The sequence below is a fragment of the Hevea brasiliensis genome, unplaced genomic scaffold (genome assembly GCF_030052815.1).
Source record: "Hevea brasiliensis isolate MT/VB/25A 57/8 unplaced genomic scaffold, ASM3005281v1 Scaf5, whole genome shotgun sequence".
Taxonomy (NCBI): domain Eukaryota; kingdom Viridiplantae; phylum Streptophyta; class Magnoliopsida; order Malpighiales; family Euphorbiaceae; genus Hevea; species Hevea brasiliensis.
Genome location: NW_026615028.1, coordinates 1497747 through 1513638, shown reverse-complemented (window position 1 = coordinate 1513638; position 15892 = coordinate 1497747). Strand labels below are relative to the sequence as shown.

General features: G+C 33.8%; 2 protein-coding genes across 5 annotated transcripts; both read left to right on the top strand.

The window, feature by feature from the left end:
* Positions 1–2120: 2120 nt before the first annotated feature.
* Positions 2121–5723, top strand: LOC110638432 (BTB/POZ and MATH domain-containing protein 4). The gene is made up of 4 exons (XM_021788982.2): positions 2121–2663; positions 2756–3101; positions 3346–3625; positions 5227–5723. The coding sequence occupies exons 1-4, from the start codon at positions 2281–2283 to the stop codon at positions 5493–5495; spliced, it is 1278 nt and encodes a 425-aa protein (XP_021644674.2). The 5' UTR covers positions 2121–2280; the 3' UTR covers positions 5496–5723.
* An 885-nt stretch (positions 5724–6608) lies between these two features.
* Positions 6609–14330, top strand: LOC110638420 (cationic amino acid transporter 4, vacuolar). 4 transcript variants are annotated; one of them, XM_058142442.1, is made up of 14 exons: positions 6609–7104; positions 7648–7849; positions 8184–8268; positions 8569–8709; positions 8808–8926; positions 9009–9105; positions 10115–10287; positions 10398–10464; positions 10643–10801; positions 10907–11174; positions 11799–11907; positions 13096–13208; positions 13707–13782; positions 13896–14330. In XM_058142442.1, the coding sequence occupies exons 1-14, from the start codon at positions 6945–6947 to the stop codon at positions 14050–14052; spliced, it is 1926 nt and encodes a 641-aa protein (XP_057998425.1). In that variant the 5' UTR covers positions 6609–6944; the 3' UTR covers positions 14053–14330. The 4 variants fall into 4 exon arrangements, 3 of the variants coding, with proteins under 3 accessions (XP_057998425.1, XP_057998426.1, XP_057998427.1); XR_009146938.1 differs by lacking the exon at positions 11799–11907 and having other exon boundaries at positions 6624–7104; positions 13896–13967; XM_058142443.1 differs by lacking the exons at positions 13096–13208; positions 13707–13782; positions 13896–14330 and adding an exon at positions 11647–11695 and having other exon boundaries at positions 6623–7104; positions 11772–11907.
* The last annotated feature ends 1562 nt before the right edge of the window (positions 14331–15892 follow it).

Sequence of the window (15892 nt, the reverse complement as noted above, 5' to 3'; positions counted from 1 at the left end):
GTCCCGAGCGCGTCCCCGAAGTCGGAATCGGCAAAGGTAAACCCGAACCTAGTTTTTACGTAATTTTCTAGTGCTTAAATAGGATTAAAAATCCATAAAATATTCGTGGTAGCTTAGAAAATTACGATTCTTTTTGCAATAGCTTAGTAATATTGCTAAGGACCGCGGGGCAAAGTTTAATAATAATAAGAGCTTGTTTGGGCAGTTTATGCAAAAATGATTAGTAATAAGGACTAAATTGAAATATTGCGTATTGTGATGGATGATTGATTTGATGGGCCTGGGAGGGCTGTGTGATATGATTGAGCTGATATATGGATTGTGAATATAGAAGTGCGTTTTTAGCCCTTTTGCGAGTTGGGTAGGTCCAGGTATAGGGAGATCTGCCGATTTTCTAGCGACTTAGGGCGTACTTGATATTTTTCTTTGTTTGAATTGAGTCAAATTTATTAAATAGATGAAATGTAATTGTCAATTGTGGAATGACCTTCTTCCTCCGCCACAGTAATTTGTCGTCAAGTTTGTGAGTAAAATATTAATTTTAATTGTAATTTCGATATTATTATATGTTTAGCATGCCCATGCATCACTTATATGCATATATTTATGTAGTTAAACTCTAGGCACGATTTATGATGCATTGATAAATGTTAAAGTGCCATGTATGTTGTTGTGGTAATTTGGAGCAGTGTGCGTGCGTTGGCGTGCGTGTGATGTGGTGTGGACTATGGATAGGACGGGTAGACACGGCTTGAGTTCTTCGCTGGGACCCGGTCCTTCGGGGTAGACACGGCTTGAGTTCTTATTTGGGACCCGATTTGGTAATTAAGTGGAAGTCCGAAGTGAGTTCTTCAGGCACTGAGTTGGAATTAAGAGAGTCGTATAGGATCAGATCACATATATTATGAATGATGTTACAGGGTGCGTGAGTGCTCCAAATTACCTTTTTGATGCTATGATGTGAATATGATGTTGATGTTGCATTTCACTCTACAGGTTGCATTAGTTTCAGATAGTTATAGAGATTATAGTTAAGATTGATATTTTACTCTCGAGTCGACGCTCACTCTGTTCAAAAATTTTTACAGCCACGGGAGGATATTTTGTTAGGTTAACTCGCTTTTCTACCTCGCAGTTGTTTATCAATATTGTGTAATTTTAATTACTCCTAGAATTTCTGCATGTGTTAGCGATAATTATTTGAATTTGGTCCTGTAATATTATTATCATGTTGGACTGTAAACTTAATATTTTAAGTCTGCTTTGATGGATTGGATGAGGAGCCGAGCTCCCATTTATTATTATGTTGATGAGTATGTGGAGGGTGGTGAGCTCCCAATGGATTGTATTATTTAATTTTTATTTGTTGAGTTAGAAATGGAATTCGACCTCTAAAAATGTTAGGAGATTGAAATCTTGAAGATGTATGGTGGATTTTAATAATAATAATAATAATATTTTTATTATGAGTCGAATTCATAATTTTTTATACATAACCTAAATTATGATAAAATGCAAATTCCCAAAATAGAGGAAAATTGTCACAACTAGAATTATAATCTTTAATATTTACTAATTGATTACTCAAAGGTCATTTTAATTTTAAGAAACTTGTTATGGAAAATAAATAAATCCAAAATATTTATTTTTAACATAATCAATGATGAGAATTAATATAGTAGAATGATTTTACATGGTTTGTTTAGGTTTAATATATTTTTCTAAATTAAGCTGTAAAAGTCGATTTTAATAATATTTAAGTTGAAATCAATAAATTAAATTATAAAATAATATATATTTAAATTTTATATTAATTAAATTAAATTTAATTTAAACAATTTTTATTTATTTTAATACTTTTTAAATTTTTATAATTTAATTCTTATTAAATATATATATATTATATTAATTAAAAAATAAAATATTAAGTACTATTTAATAAAAATAAAAAAATAAAATTATTCACATACATACATATATACGTATTTAATTTGAATTCAAATTTTACTATATCAATCTGAAATTTAAATAAAAAATTTAATTTATAATTATTTTTAAATTATAATTAATATTTAAATATATAACATCACTTATTTCGATTTATATTTATTTGGATTGATGGTTTGATGTTTGACGGTCTCTGTGGACGCCCCTACCTACCGCTTCCAATTGCGATTCCAAAATCCACCTCCCTTTCCTCCTTCAATTCCGTCCTCTCTATCTACTCCTTCAAATTCAAACCCCATTTCCTCCCTCAACTCCGAAAAATTCCCTCCGCCCATGCCCCGGACGACGTCCCCGCCATGCACTGCCACCACCTCCCTCTCCATAACCGAAACCATAAACGGCTCGCATCGATTCACCATCCAGGGTTACTCCTTGGCCAAAGGTATCGGCATCGGCAAACACATTGCCAGCGAGAATTTCACCATTGGCGGTTACCAGTGGGCCATTTACTTCTACCCCGACGGTAAGAATCCCGAGGACAATTCGTCCTATGTCTCTGTCTTCATCGCTCTCGCCAGCGAGGGCACCGATGTCCGCGCCTTGTTCGAGCTCACCCTTATTGATCAGAGCGGTGAAGGCAAGCACAAAGTCCATAGCCACTTCGATCGCTCCCTTGAGAGTGGCCCTTATACGCTCAAGTACCGCGGCAGCATGTGGTATTGTTCAATTTACTCCTCTTTTTCCCCCCATTTTGAGGTCGTTTATTTACCAGTAAATTTAGATGTTTCTTTCTTTCTTTACTGGTTAGGGGTTACAAGCGTTTCTTTAGACGGGCATTGCTTGAAACGTCGAATTTCCTAAAAGGTGATTGCTTGAAAATTCACTGCACTGTTGGGGTTGTGGTTTCTGCAATAGACTGCTCGAGGCTGCACTCTATAAAGGTCCCTGAATCCGATATTGGAGCCCATTTTGGTGCTTTACTGGAGAATGAGGAATGTTCTGATATTACTTTTAACGTGCATGGCGAAAAGTTTCATGCCCACAAATTGGTATTGGCCGCTCGTTCTCCTGTATTTGAGAGTCAATATTTTGATTCATTGGAGGAAGATAATCCTGAAATAGTTGTTACAGATACAGAACCTAAGGTTTTCAAGGTATCAGTTTTTTTCCCCTTTTTTTTCTAGTCGATTTCATTTTCTTGGGAATAAGGAAGCATAATATTGAACTAAGAAGCATTATATAGGTTTAGAGCATATTTTGGTCATCCTAATCATTCATATCCACGGTGGGTATGTGTTGAACTCATTGGAGTTATGCAGTTGAGAGCATTAATATTGCAAATATGGATGAGAGGTCCACTTGACTAAATATCTCTTTATCCTTGTTTTCATTACAAAGGCGTTGCTTCACTTCATCTACAAAGATACTCTTATTGAAGATGAGGAGCTTTCCGTGTCAGCTTCATCTTGCATGTCATCTATATACGATACTTTGGTTGCTAGGCTGTTGGCAGCAGCGGACAAGTATAACTTACCTAGACTCAGACTAATGTGTGAATCTGTACTCTGCAAGGATATATCTGTAACTTCCGTCGCCAAGATTCTTGCCCTGGCTGATCGTTATCATGCTATGGATTTGAAATCTGTTTGCCTAAAATTTGCTGCAGAAAATCTAGTAGGTATGTCATTGTTTGATTTTCTTTTTTTAATCACTATTTCTTATAGCACAATTTGGACAGTTGTTGTCTGCTTCTGTGCAAAGCAAAAGTCCAATGTTTTTGTGGGTTAGTCTTAAGATAACTGTGGTAAAATTCGGGCAGCTTAAGTTAGTTCTACCATTTTTATTTGTTAGAGCATTTTGCTAATAAAATAAGAATCTACACTAAGCTAGCCAACATCAGTACTTCTGTGCTAGTCTCAAAATGATCAGTGGATGAGTTTTAGAAGAAATGGAAATTTCTGACCAACTGCTTACTGATTGAAGCATAAATTATCATCGCCTATTTATCCACCAAAGTAGTATCTTTTAAAAGCATCTTGTAGATCTTGCAATAGGACAGGCGATATTTGTGCCAGAAGCATGGCATTGATGATCATACTAATCATAACTGAATTGTGTATAACTATTAACTCTTGTTTGGACAGTAAGTAATAAAGGAAAATGAAAAATTGCACTTGCTGATCTCGTGTTTCGAAATTAGTGGAATAAGGATAGAAAGAAGAGTTCATTGATTTTTTGTTACCCAACATGATTCTCCATTGCTACTTTAATAATGAACTCCTCAAAATATCCTTCTTTTCAATATGATATTTTAAATAGTTTTCTGTCCTTTTCCTCCCCAGTTAGCAAATCAATAGGGGATACTGAATTACTGGTCACCTTTTTAATCCTCTATAGAATCAGGGCAATAAGAAAGAAAAGATGTCCATTTCTTTCTTCTCTTTCCCAAGGCTTAAGATCCATCCTTTCCAAATCTTTTAAATCAAAACTACCAACAGAGCAAATGTTTTGAGTGGGTGGTGTAATGTTTGGTTTGGCAATTGGATTGTTGGTTTATGTGATAATAATTGGTAATTTGATATGTATCTTTAGTATTTAACATGGGAATAGTAAAATCTTTATTCTGGTAGACATGTAAGATGATTATTTTTGTGAATATATATTGGTCATAGAGGCATGATTAGAATGTGAAGTTGCTTTCTTGAGGACAAGGGAGTGGTTTTACAGTCTGGAATTTGTTGCCATTTTATGGTTCTAGGAATGTAAAAAAAGCTAGGAATATGTAATAATTTATAGTTGTTATTCCTTTGGTTTAACTAACATGTATAATGCATGTGTTATTTTCTTTGATGTTTATTGTTTTATGTGATAGTCCAACAAATACAGAGAAAACCTGTGACCTCTCCTTTTTGCAAAGATACAATTACAATCTGAGATGTTTTTGTTCTGCCAATGCATGTGTAATGATAATTTCAATAATTCATCTGGCTAATTAGTTGAAAATGCTCTCAGGGAATCTGGCTGAATATCTTTTTGACCTAAGGCTTTATGTACTACTTGTGGAATTCATTTTGGATATCTAGAACAAATCATGTTTATGTGTCTCTCTCTGTGTTGTTAGTTTGTTACTTGTTAACCAGAATTGAGTGCCTGTAATTTTATTGCAGAAGTTTGTTACATTTACTGTGTGTGTGTGTGTGTGTGTCTCTCTCTCTCTCCTTAACCATTCTTTGTTAAATAACTTACTTTTACCCTTTTTCCTGATGGGATTTCATTCAGCTGTCATGTGCTCAGACGGTTTCGAGTATCTTAAAGAGAACTGTCCATTGCTACAGTCAGAACTCCTAAAGACAGTGGCAGGATGGGAGGAGGACTTCAGTGGAGGGGGGAAGAGCCGAAGTGTATGGGCACAGTTTTCAGATGGGGATGATACAAATGAGAGGAGTGTAAGGCGACAACTGTGGGAAAATGGGGGGGAAATAAGCCGGAGCTTGTGGGTCCAGCTTGATGAGGGTGATGGTAGCAGGAGCCCTGGGCTAGCAGAATGAGAAAGAGAAGTGGGTGGGAGAAAGGGAGGGAAGGAAAAAGAAGTAATCTTATGGTATCACTCATACAATTGGTTTTGCTTTTCATTTGACGGCAAAAGATGTCGTTAAAAGCCAAAAGTGTTCTAACAAGGAGCTTGTATTTTGCCCTGATGAAGGGGAAAATGAAAAACTTGTAATTTGTCAAGAGAAATGGATCAAAAGAGAGGGGAAAAATCCCAATCATTTCAACTTTTTAAGCACAGAATAGGTGATAATAACTTGTTTCTTAAATGCTTGCAAATCCGCTGGCGCGTATTCTTGGGGACATAATCCTAATACGTTTGTTTCTGATTTGAACCCAAAAAAAATCCTAACACGTTTGTGATTAATTATGACAATATTCTAGTTGTGGACAAAATTTACTCTCTTAATTCCTTATTATTCTTAATATTTAAGTTTATGCCAAATTCATTTAAAATTTATTATAAAATGAACATGTTTTAAAATTGATTTGGTTAGCATTATCTAAATAATATTTAAATTTGTTTAATTTTATATATTTTAATTTATAATTTATATAAAATATATTTTATATTTAAATTCTATTTATTAAAAAAACATTATATATAAAATTTATGAATACTATTATGAAAAATATATATTTTTATATTTAATTAATTATTTATATTTAGTGATTTAGATAATAAGTATTCATTATATAAAATTTAAATTTAATATAAGTATACTTTTTTTTAAATTTAAATTTAAATTTATCTCAAATTTAATTATATATATATATATTTTTTTTATTTTTTATTTTTTTAACAATTATTATATGCCATTTAAATCTATTCATTTTAATAGGATTAATGAAATTGAATTTTCCAAAATATCAGCTCATCAGCCAATCCCGCCAACCTATCTATGGATAAGGTTAAGGTAGACATCGTCCCATTCCATTTTTATGATCTAGTCAGAGTCTTTCAATGTCATGCCAATAAAAGCAATTATTATCAAGAAAAAAAGCGCTCATTATTACAATAAGTTTGGTCCAAATGCTCTTTTTTTTTTTTATAGAAAAAAGTTGAACCTAATTTTGAACCTTACATTATAAAAAAAATGATTATTGAACTAATTGATCTTATAATTGAGGATTTAAATTCTCTCTCCTTCCTCTTTAAAAATATTTCATTTTTAATAAGAAACCAGGAGAGATGGGCCGGCATTAAAAATGAACGTTGCTCATATTTGAGGATGATTCAGTTTACTCCCAAGAATTAAAACTCATATCTTTTTACGTGGTTATGTCAGTGTGCCAGTTTTCTTTGTTTATTTTTTTTCTCAATTTGGATTTTTTTGGGAGATTGAGCATGTGGGTTTTGTAGCAAATTCATCACAACCCAACTTCCTCAATTTCTTTTTCATATTTTCATCTCAAAAGTGCCAGAACAAGGTGTGGTGCTTCGTTTTATGGGCGTGTTTGTTGATATGCAAAACGATGGTGCTGCAAAGGGTTTTTGGGTCTTCACTAGTTTTGTTAGGAGAAAGCATGTTGATTCAGTTCTCATGAGGAGAAAGCCTGGCCAACAGTTGGCTAAGAAACTTTCTGCTATTGACCTCATTGCTATTGGTAATTTTAACTAAAAATTTCAAACCTTGATTGTTAATTTGGAACTGGATTTTTGTGTTTTTTTTTTCCTTTTTTTTTAAATTATTATTAGGTATGTTGAATTGTCCATGACAGTTCTTGTTTTACTTTTTCTTTTGTGAATTCAGTGCCTTTTTGTCACTGGGTGTTTATACAATGTGGTGGGCTTCTAGCCAATTTTTGATCCTTTTTTTTGTTACCCTTATAATGGTTTTTATATGCAAATTTTTAGATTTTTTCATGTGGCAATTTATGTGAAATCATGCATTTGCTGCCTCTATCTTTGTTATGTTCGCTGTAATGAAGCTGACAGTACTGCTTTCCATGTGTTTGAGAGATTGGTTTAGGTCCCCCTCCCGTTCCCGATATCTCATGAGAGGCATCTGCCTAAGGCCAATTGGTTGCTCATTCTTATTTGCTTGTTGGATTCGGATGTTAACAGCTTGCTATTTGCAAATACATTACTTTTTGAGGAAAAGGTTTATGTCTATTAATGGTAGTTCCATTTGTACTTCTTGTAATCAGGCGTAGGAGCAACAATTGGAGCTGGAGTATATATACTTGTTGGAACTGTTGCTAGAGAGCAAACAGGACCAGCTCTTACTATTTCATTCTTTATTGCTGGAATTGCAGCTGCTCTCTCAGCTTTTTGTTATGCAGAACTTGCATGTCGGTGCCCATCTGCTGGGAGTGCCTATCATTATACATACATCTGCATAGGAGAAGGGTAAATTAGAATTCTTAATTAAGATTTGGTCATAATATAATAATCAATCTTAATATGACATTGAGACGATGGATATGTGAAAAATCACCAATTTAAGTTTCTGTTCCTCTATCTCAAGGCATACATATCTAGGAATTTAATATTACATGTTTAAGATGGGGAAAAAGAACTGTTTCAGGTTCATACTCAAGGCATCATGAAGGATAGTAATTAGAATCAATTTGTTACTCCCCATAAATGCATGAACCTGAAGCAGTTCTTTTTCCCCATACTAAGATTTATTTATGCGTTATGATAAGCCTTGTTAGTGACTTAGCATTGTTGTCTTTTATAGTGCTGCATGGTTGGTTGGTTGGGCATTGATACTGGAATATACAATTGGAGGTTCAGCAATTGCTCGTGGCCTAACCCCAAATCTGGTGAAGGAGATATTCTTACCTTCAGTGTTCTCTTACTTGCCTCTATGCTTGTTTTAATGGAATGTGATAGACATAGATTCCTTCTTAATGGAATGTGATAGACATAGATTCCATTCTTTCTTCTTCTCTTTCTTAGTAAAGCATTATGTATATCTTCTGTTTCATGAAATTATTTAAAAATACAAACTTACAGATGCATATCTGGCCTTATCTTCTGTATTTGTTCTATATTTAATCCATGTCATTTTGTCTATGCTCAACCATCATATACCGTATCATTTATCTTTTTGTCCCTGTCAGGCCTTATTTTTTGGAGGTGAGGATAACCTGCCTTCTTACTTGGCCCGTCACACCATTCCTGGGCTTGGTATTGTTGTAGACCCATCAGCAGCTGTTTTGGTTCTTGTTGTCACTGTACTTCTGTGCATGGGAATCAAGGAGGTACTTCATTGTTCTCTTTTTTAACAGTATTTGTAACATTTTCCATTGTGTTGCTATATGTGTTTTTTTTTTTAATTGCTTTGTTTATTCATCTACAGAGTTCATTGGCCCAAGCCATTGTTACAACAGTGAATATCTGTGGGATGCTTTTTATCATAATAGCTGGTGGATATTTGGCTTTTAAGACTGGATGGATTGGATATGAACTTCCTAGCGGGTAATCATTGTATGATTTTGTTATTTGGTTCAGTGTATATTTCTCTAGTGTTAGGTTCACCCACTATTTCTCAATTTTGTAGGTATTTCCCTCTTGGTTTAAATGGGATGCTTGCAGGATCTGCAGTAGTGTTCTTTTCATTCATTGGTTTTGATGTTGTTGCTAGCACAGCTGAAGAGGTAACTTTGTACTTGTGGTGACTGATGTCTAGTCTTTATTAGTAGAAAAAGAAACAAAAAAGAAAGAATGGTATTTTATTAATTCTTTGAAAATTGTGAAACTAAAAATGCTTGAAATTATGGCAATTCAGTGTCATGCATTCATCAACACATTGTTGGTTTCCTTGATTATGCATTGGGTATAATTTACTCACAAGTACAGTCTATAATTGTACCATTTGCTCTAACTAAGATGTAGGTTGTTTGGACCGTCTTTATTGCCATCCAATAATGATATGTATAGTCTGCTATGCTTTGCTTTATTTTGTGGGTATTTCTGGATAGAATCTCTATATTCTTTCCCTTATGAGAACATGAATAGATTGTTAATAACTTTTACTTTTCTTCTTCCACATGCTAGAAAAGGTCCAATGTCCTTTTAATGTTGTTGGTCAGAGGTTCTTAACTGGTTTAAAATTCATGTAGCAAATGTATAAGTTGAGAAGAACTGTAAAAGTTGGAATGAATTAGGAACAAAGGACTGTTTTTCTCTACCTATTCATCTTCAGCTATATCAACATTCTGGTGCACAATATTTGACCTTTGACTTGGTCTATATTGTTGGGGCTGGATTGATGGATAAAAGAGCATCATTTGCCTGCTCCAATATCTTTTGCTGACTCCAAGGTTTGTTATGTGCAATGTGACAACAAAGAGGAGAATTATAAGCAGTGAAGTTGTTTTATGATTTCATGATCAATTCTTTACTTTAATGACCGAAGATCCTTTTATAATAGTGAAAGAATACAATAATCCATATGCCATATTTTTCAGATGTAACTAAATATATTTCTAGCATTCTTTATCTCTGTCTCTCTTCACGTGTGCACATGCATACATGTGTTATACGACAGTCAGGGCTTCATTTTTATCAGATTGCTTCATACAATGTAGGTCCATGCAACTGAAACATTGGGATGCTCTTTGTAGCTTTTGAAACTTACCATCATTCTTTTTATCAATGTTACAGGTGAAAAATCCTCAGCGAGATTTGCCCCTAGGTATAGGGATAGCTTTGTCTATATGTTGCATTTTATACATGCTTGTATCTGTTGTTATTGTTGGCTTGGTGCCATACTTTGCGCTGGACCCGGACACTCCTATCTCTTCAGCATTTGCTTCTCATGGGATGCAATGGGCAGTGTAAGCTAGACATATTTCTTTTTTAATTTGAATATTCAGTCCATTCTTTAACTTTAAGGACATTTCTTTACTGTTGTTTGCGATTTCATTTTTAACTTCTCAAATTTCAGGTATATAATAACAACTGGGGCAGTAACTGCTCTCTGTGCAAGTCTAATGGGTTCACTTCTTCCACAGGTATGTAATGGTTTCTTCTAGTTTTATTTAGAATTATCAACCCCCCTTCCCCCCCACGTCCTTCTTCACACTTTCTTTTTTGTCCTTTTCTGGATACACAAGATATGTGCTTCCTAGTGCCCATTGTGAAAATGGAGTAAACAAGTTTTAATACCGATTTTAACTTCTCTTTTTTCAGCCACGAATGTTTATGGCAATGGCTAGAGATGGATTGTTGCCATCATTTTTCTCAGACATTAATGAACAAACCCAAGTTCCAGTGAAGAGCACAATTGCAATTGGCTTTCTTGCTGCCGCCCTGGCTTTTTTTATGGATGTTTCACAGTTAGCAGGGATGGTAAGTCATGTGGAAGATCTTATCTGCTTTTATATTAGCATTATTTCTTAGGTGTTGAAAATCTGAAACATAGCAGATTTTCCTGTTTTCCTTTCCTGGTTACAGGTTAGTGTGGGTACTCTTCTTGCATTCACTGCTGTTGCAGTTTCAGTCTTAATACTCAGATATGTTCCACCAGATGAGGTGCCACTCCCTTCTTCGCTTCATGAATCTGTTGATTCGATGTCACTGCAATCCAGTGGTGGTGACATTCAGGAGGTTTCCTCTCAAAACTTTAAGGGTTCTCTCAATTACAGTGACAGTAGTCAATGTTTGGTTGACAAAGCAGGGATATCAATTGCACACCCTCTTCTTCAGAAATGCATAGCTCAAGGTACTATTTAGACGTCTTCTTAGGTGCTTGACCATGACCTTGTCTCATTCTTTCCCCCTACTTTTGCATCTTATGTTTGAACATGACTTGAGAGCTCATTTAAGATGTTTTAAAGAACTTAGATACTGAAAAGAAAAGCCAACTGAATATTCCAAAAGGATAGGGATAGTGTCTATTTTATCTGGACTTGGAAATTTTCCCTAGTAGATCCATGTTGACTGAAGACAACATGGTATGAGCAAGTTAAACGAATGAGAATAGAAAACCAATTAAAAGAAAAGGAATATCCAAAATTTGCATATCGAAAATAGGCTTTTAAGTTACCTTTGTGCTTAAGGGTGGGAAACAAGGGCTTTCTCTCTCTCTTTCCTTCCTTCTCTCACCCGAAGAACATAGGCTATTCTCTTAATAGAACCTTCACTCCTTCAACCACTCAAATTTTCAATATTCCTTTTTATTTCTCATCAAACAGATGGCATTTTGTTTGGCTTGTCTTTTCATGATGCAATACAAGTTATATGGTGGGTTTCTCATGGTGAAGAATGTATCCTTCCTTGTTTTTTTTACTTGGAGAATCAAAGGTGCATTTGATATCAGTTCCTTTGCTTCTTGCCAATTACACAGATGAACAAAATCAACTAAAGAGGCGGAAAATTGCTGCTTGGAGTATAACAATTATTTGCATAGGGGTTCTTGTCCTTACATCTGCAGCTTCATACGAATTCCTTCCCAGGTTTGTCATATATTGTAAACCCTTGAACTTTTATGGTTAAACAAATATCAAATTATTTGTTTGACCATGTTCATCCTTTTTTCTATTCTCCTTTCTATTTTGTTTAGGGCCAGGCTTTCAGGAGTTGTTACATTACCAAATAATCTTTAACCACTTCAGCATTTAATATCTTTACTTGAATCTTCTTTTCCTTGTTCCCACTAGAATCTGCTTGCAATTTCAAACCAATGTATTTATATCTACATTGTTACTGGTGCCACCTCCATCATTCTATAAACAAAATCATTTCTAAAATGATCCTATTTTTTGTTTCTAGATTTCTATCCTAACATTACAATCTTGGTTAAGTTCACTTTATGAATATATTTCCGTTTCATCATCCAACATTTACTATCATAAAGCATAGTCTCCTTATTCACAGTTTTACAAAATTTATGCTTCAGATTAACAGGGCTATTATGATCTACTTGCACTCCTCTAGTTTTCTTTCCCTGCTAAATCCATTCTGCTTTGATTCTTTGAATGATTTCCTTTCGGATATCTCCTTTCTTTTCTGTCATTGAATCTCAGTACCAAAAATGACAGCAGTGAAGCATCTCTACTTCATTTAATCTAACAACATTTCTTTCTTTGTTGATGGTGCCGCTAAAGTTCTATTGTGTGTATTTTGTTTTGCTTGGCCTTTTGAATTTTAGGATGCATCCAGTAGCTCTAGAACCCCTTGCAGTTCTATGGTTGTCCATTAATGACCCAAGTATTTACCGTAATATTGCAGGAAAGATTAAATTATTCACCTAATAAAATATAATTTAGAGTTGGCATATGAATATGACACTAAACACACACACGGAAAAAAAAAGGAAAAAAAAAGGAATGATATAAATTACTAGAGAAAATAATCAGTTTAGTTTGCTGAGTTCCTACCTTCCTTGGTGATGAGTCACCTTAGCTCAACTTGCAATTGAGCTTAATGTGAAGCTGTGGTATAAGAGTACCTGACATGTAAAAGTAAAGCCGAAGAATGGGAACATCATATACCTTTTTTGGCAGATGTAGCATAATGTTAATAAGAAGAATAAATGGGGAAAGTGTTTTCTGTGGCATGCAGTACTGCAAGAAATGTTTTTTCTTACTCTGCAATTAATTTGTTTCTTACAATTAATAACCTTGTATTGTTGATTCTACCAGCCTTCTGCGCTTCACATTGTGTGCTGTGGGTGGAGCTTTTGTGTTGTGCAGTTTGATTGTTCTAGCTTGTATGGCACAGGATAATGCAAGGCACAGCTTTGGACACACAGGAGGTATTTTCAAATTGAGTGAGGCTTAAATACCAATTAATGGGTCCCATCTACTAATTCCTTAATCATGATGGCCACTTCAAAGCTCCACTAACTGTGGTTTTCAACCTAAATGGTGGGTTAATATGATGACATTTAAAAGTGGCTTGGGAATTGGTTAAAGTAAAATATTAAACTACCAATTCAACCCACATAAGATATCAAATTGGTTAAAATAACAAGTTAAATCACTTTGTGGAATTTCTTGGATGTTCAAAACTGAAAGTATTAGTTCTAGCTTATAAAAATCCAACTTTAAAGGAACATAAAGTTGGATTTTTTGCAAGTTAGAGAACAAGTTAACAGATAAATGATTTGAAATTGGTTTACTGTGTTACTCGGTCAAATTCTTGTTTCTGACTTAGCTAGTATGTTGTATAGTAGTGTAATTAGCCTCAGCTTAAAAGCTTTTCATAAACATACAATAATCATCTAAGAGATTATTTGTTGTCTTCTGTACAGGTTTTGTTTGCCCTTTTGTTCCATTTTTACCTGTTGCATGCATTCTTGTCAACACCTATTTGTTAGTTAATCTGGGGTGAGTATCCTTCTTCTTATGAGTACATGAACTATGCTAAATTTCACTAAATATTTCTACTCATATTTAAGGTCTGAATTATCTGATCATTGGTCTCATACATGAATGCATAGGCCCAGCACATGGATCCGTGTTTCAATATGGCTACTAGCAGGAGAATTGGTTTATTTATTTTATGGCCAGACACACAGTTCACTGATAAATGCGGTGTATGTTCCTACTGCTTATGCTGATGAGATCTATCGCACCTCGTCAGGCTGTCTAGTGTAGACTCTGTAAGCATGCATCATAAACAACTTGCTCTGATGTTACGAGATCTACTTGGTTGCATTGTTTGCTGTCATCTCTTGTGACATAATTCTTTCACTGATGAATGGAAATCGATCTCGTGTGTGTAGTATGATATTGCAATTGGGGTGGCAGAAGGCCTTTGTAATTTCTTGTATAACTTGTAAATAGCTTATAGCTCAAACACATTGATTGTATTAATTGAGGAACACCTGAACATAAAATAATAGCAGCAGATCAGCAATAATTTATTTTCTCCACCTTATCATGGTCGAGTAAAATGCTAGTAACATTTTATTTTCTTGAAGAAGGTATCCATGACAAACAAAATTGTAAAAGCCACAAACTCATCTTTGTCGCATTTAATTTAAAACTGTTCCTGATCTTATTGTCATTTTATTGAATCGTTTCTTGCACTGGCTTCTAGTTGGAATTTCAATTTACGAGCAGAGTAACTAGTTTGCAACTTCACCCGAAGATGTCTACTGGTAAGTTACTTATTGGCTATTTTCTTGTCATGGGCAGATTGGAACACAACGTTGCCTGATTTTACAGGAATTGTGTCCATTTTGGCTAAACAACTCACATGTAAAATTGTGGTTGGCTAGTTGCTATCAACATTACCATTGATAGGCATTTCTTTTGTTTCTTCTCCTGGGAAGGTTCCTAGGCCTTTTGAATCAAATGACAGGCCAGTGAAAGTACCTCTAAACTTGATGGCATTGCAATAGTTTTCAGGGTGTGAGGTCTCCAATTCGAGTTATAATAAAATTTAATTATTAAAAAAAAGAAAACTAATATAACATAGCCACCATCATCAACAATTCACCATAATGGAAGGACAAAAAGATTAATGATAAATCTAATCTGAGCACCAGAAGTCAACAACTAATTACTTGTCGTTCCACATCATCAAAGGCCCTCCTCCTTAAAGGCTATCCGCATTTTTTCAAGTGGGTGGGGATGGATTCCATAATGGCTTATTTAATTATTTTAATCATTTTTACTTGCCTGTAGCGTCAAGTAATTTCCAGGGTCGTGCTGGGTCCCCAAGTCATTACTTGCACGCATCTTCATATAATAATTTTCTATTTTGTTGACTAATTTTAATCAAATCTCTTTTCAACTACCTAGTTTGTTATATTTTCATCTTTTATTTTTATTTTATTATTATAAAATATCTTAATTTAAAAAAAAAATATTATATAAATATTCATTAATTTAAAAAAATATTACATAAAAGTTACTTATATTAGAATCCCTTTATTAATTTTTTTAATCAAATATTAAAAAGTATAGACATTATCTATATGTAGTATTAGTTTAAGTAAAATTTATTTATTTTATAACTTTCTATGGGTATAAAAAAAAAAGAGTAGGTATTAAGGGTCAAATAACAAGTTTCATTTATTAATAATCATAAATTTAAGTGAAAAAAGAATATAATTTTATCAATTTATATTTTAAAAAATGGAAAATATTAAATTTGACTTATTTCGTTAAAGTCAAGTTATATAAAAGACAAAATTATATATTTAAATGTCCATAAAAAATTATATATTTAAAGTTAGCCATTTTAAGAAGGTTGAATTTTAAAAAATTAATGTTGAAATTTAATAGGGCCGAGTCGGATTTGGAGATAAAACTTGTTATCTAAATTATTATTTATTTGAAGAGGCTTTTAGGATTTGTAAGGTTGACAATGTATTAATTAAAATAAAATCAAAGAAATGGATTATTTTACAAATTTTGAAAATTGATAACTAAATTTCATAAAAGTTTCAAACTTTGTTTGTACCCTCCTCAATTTTTTTCTATAATT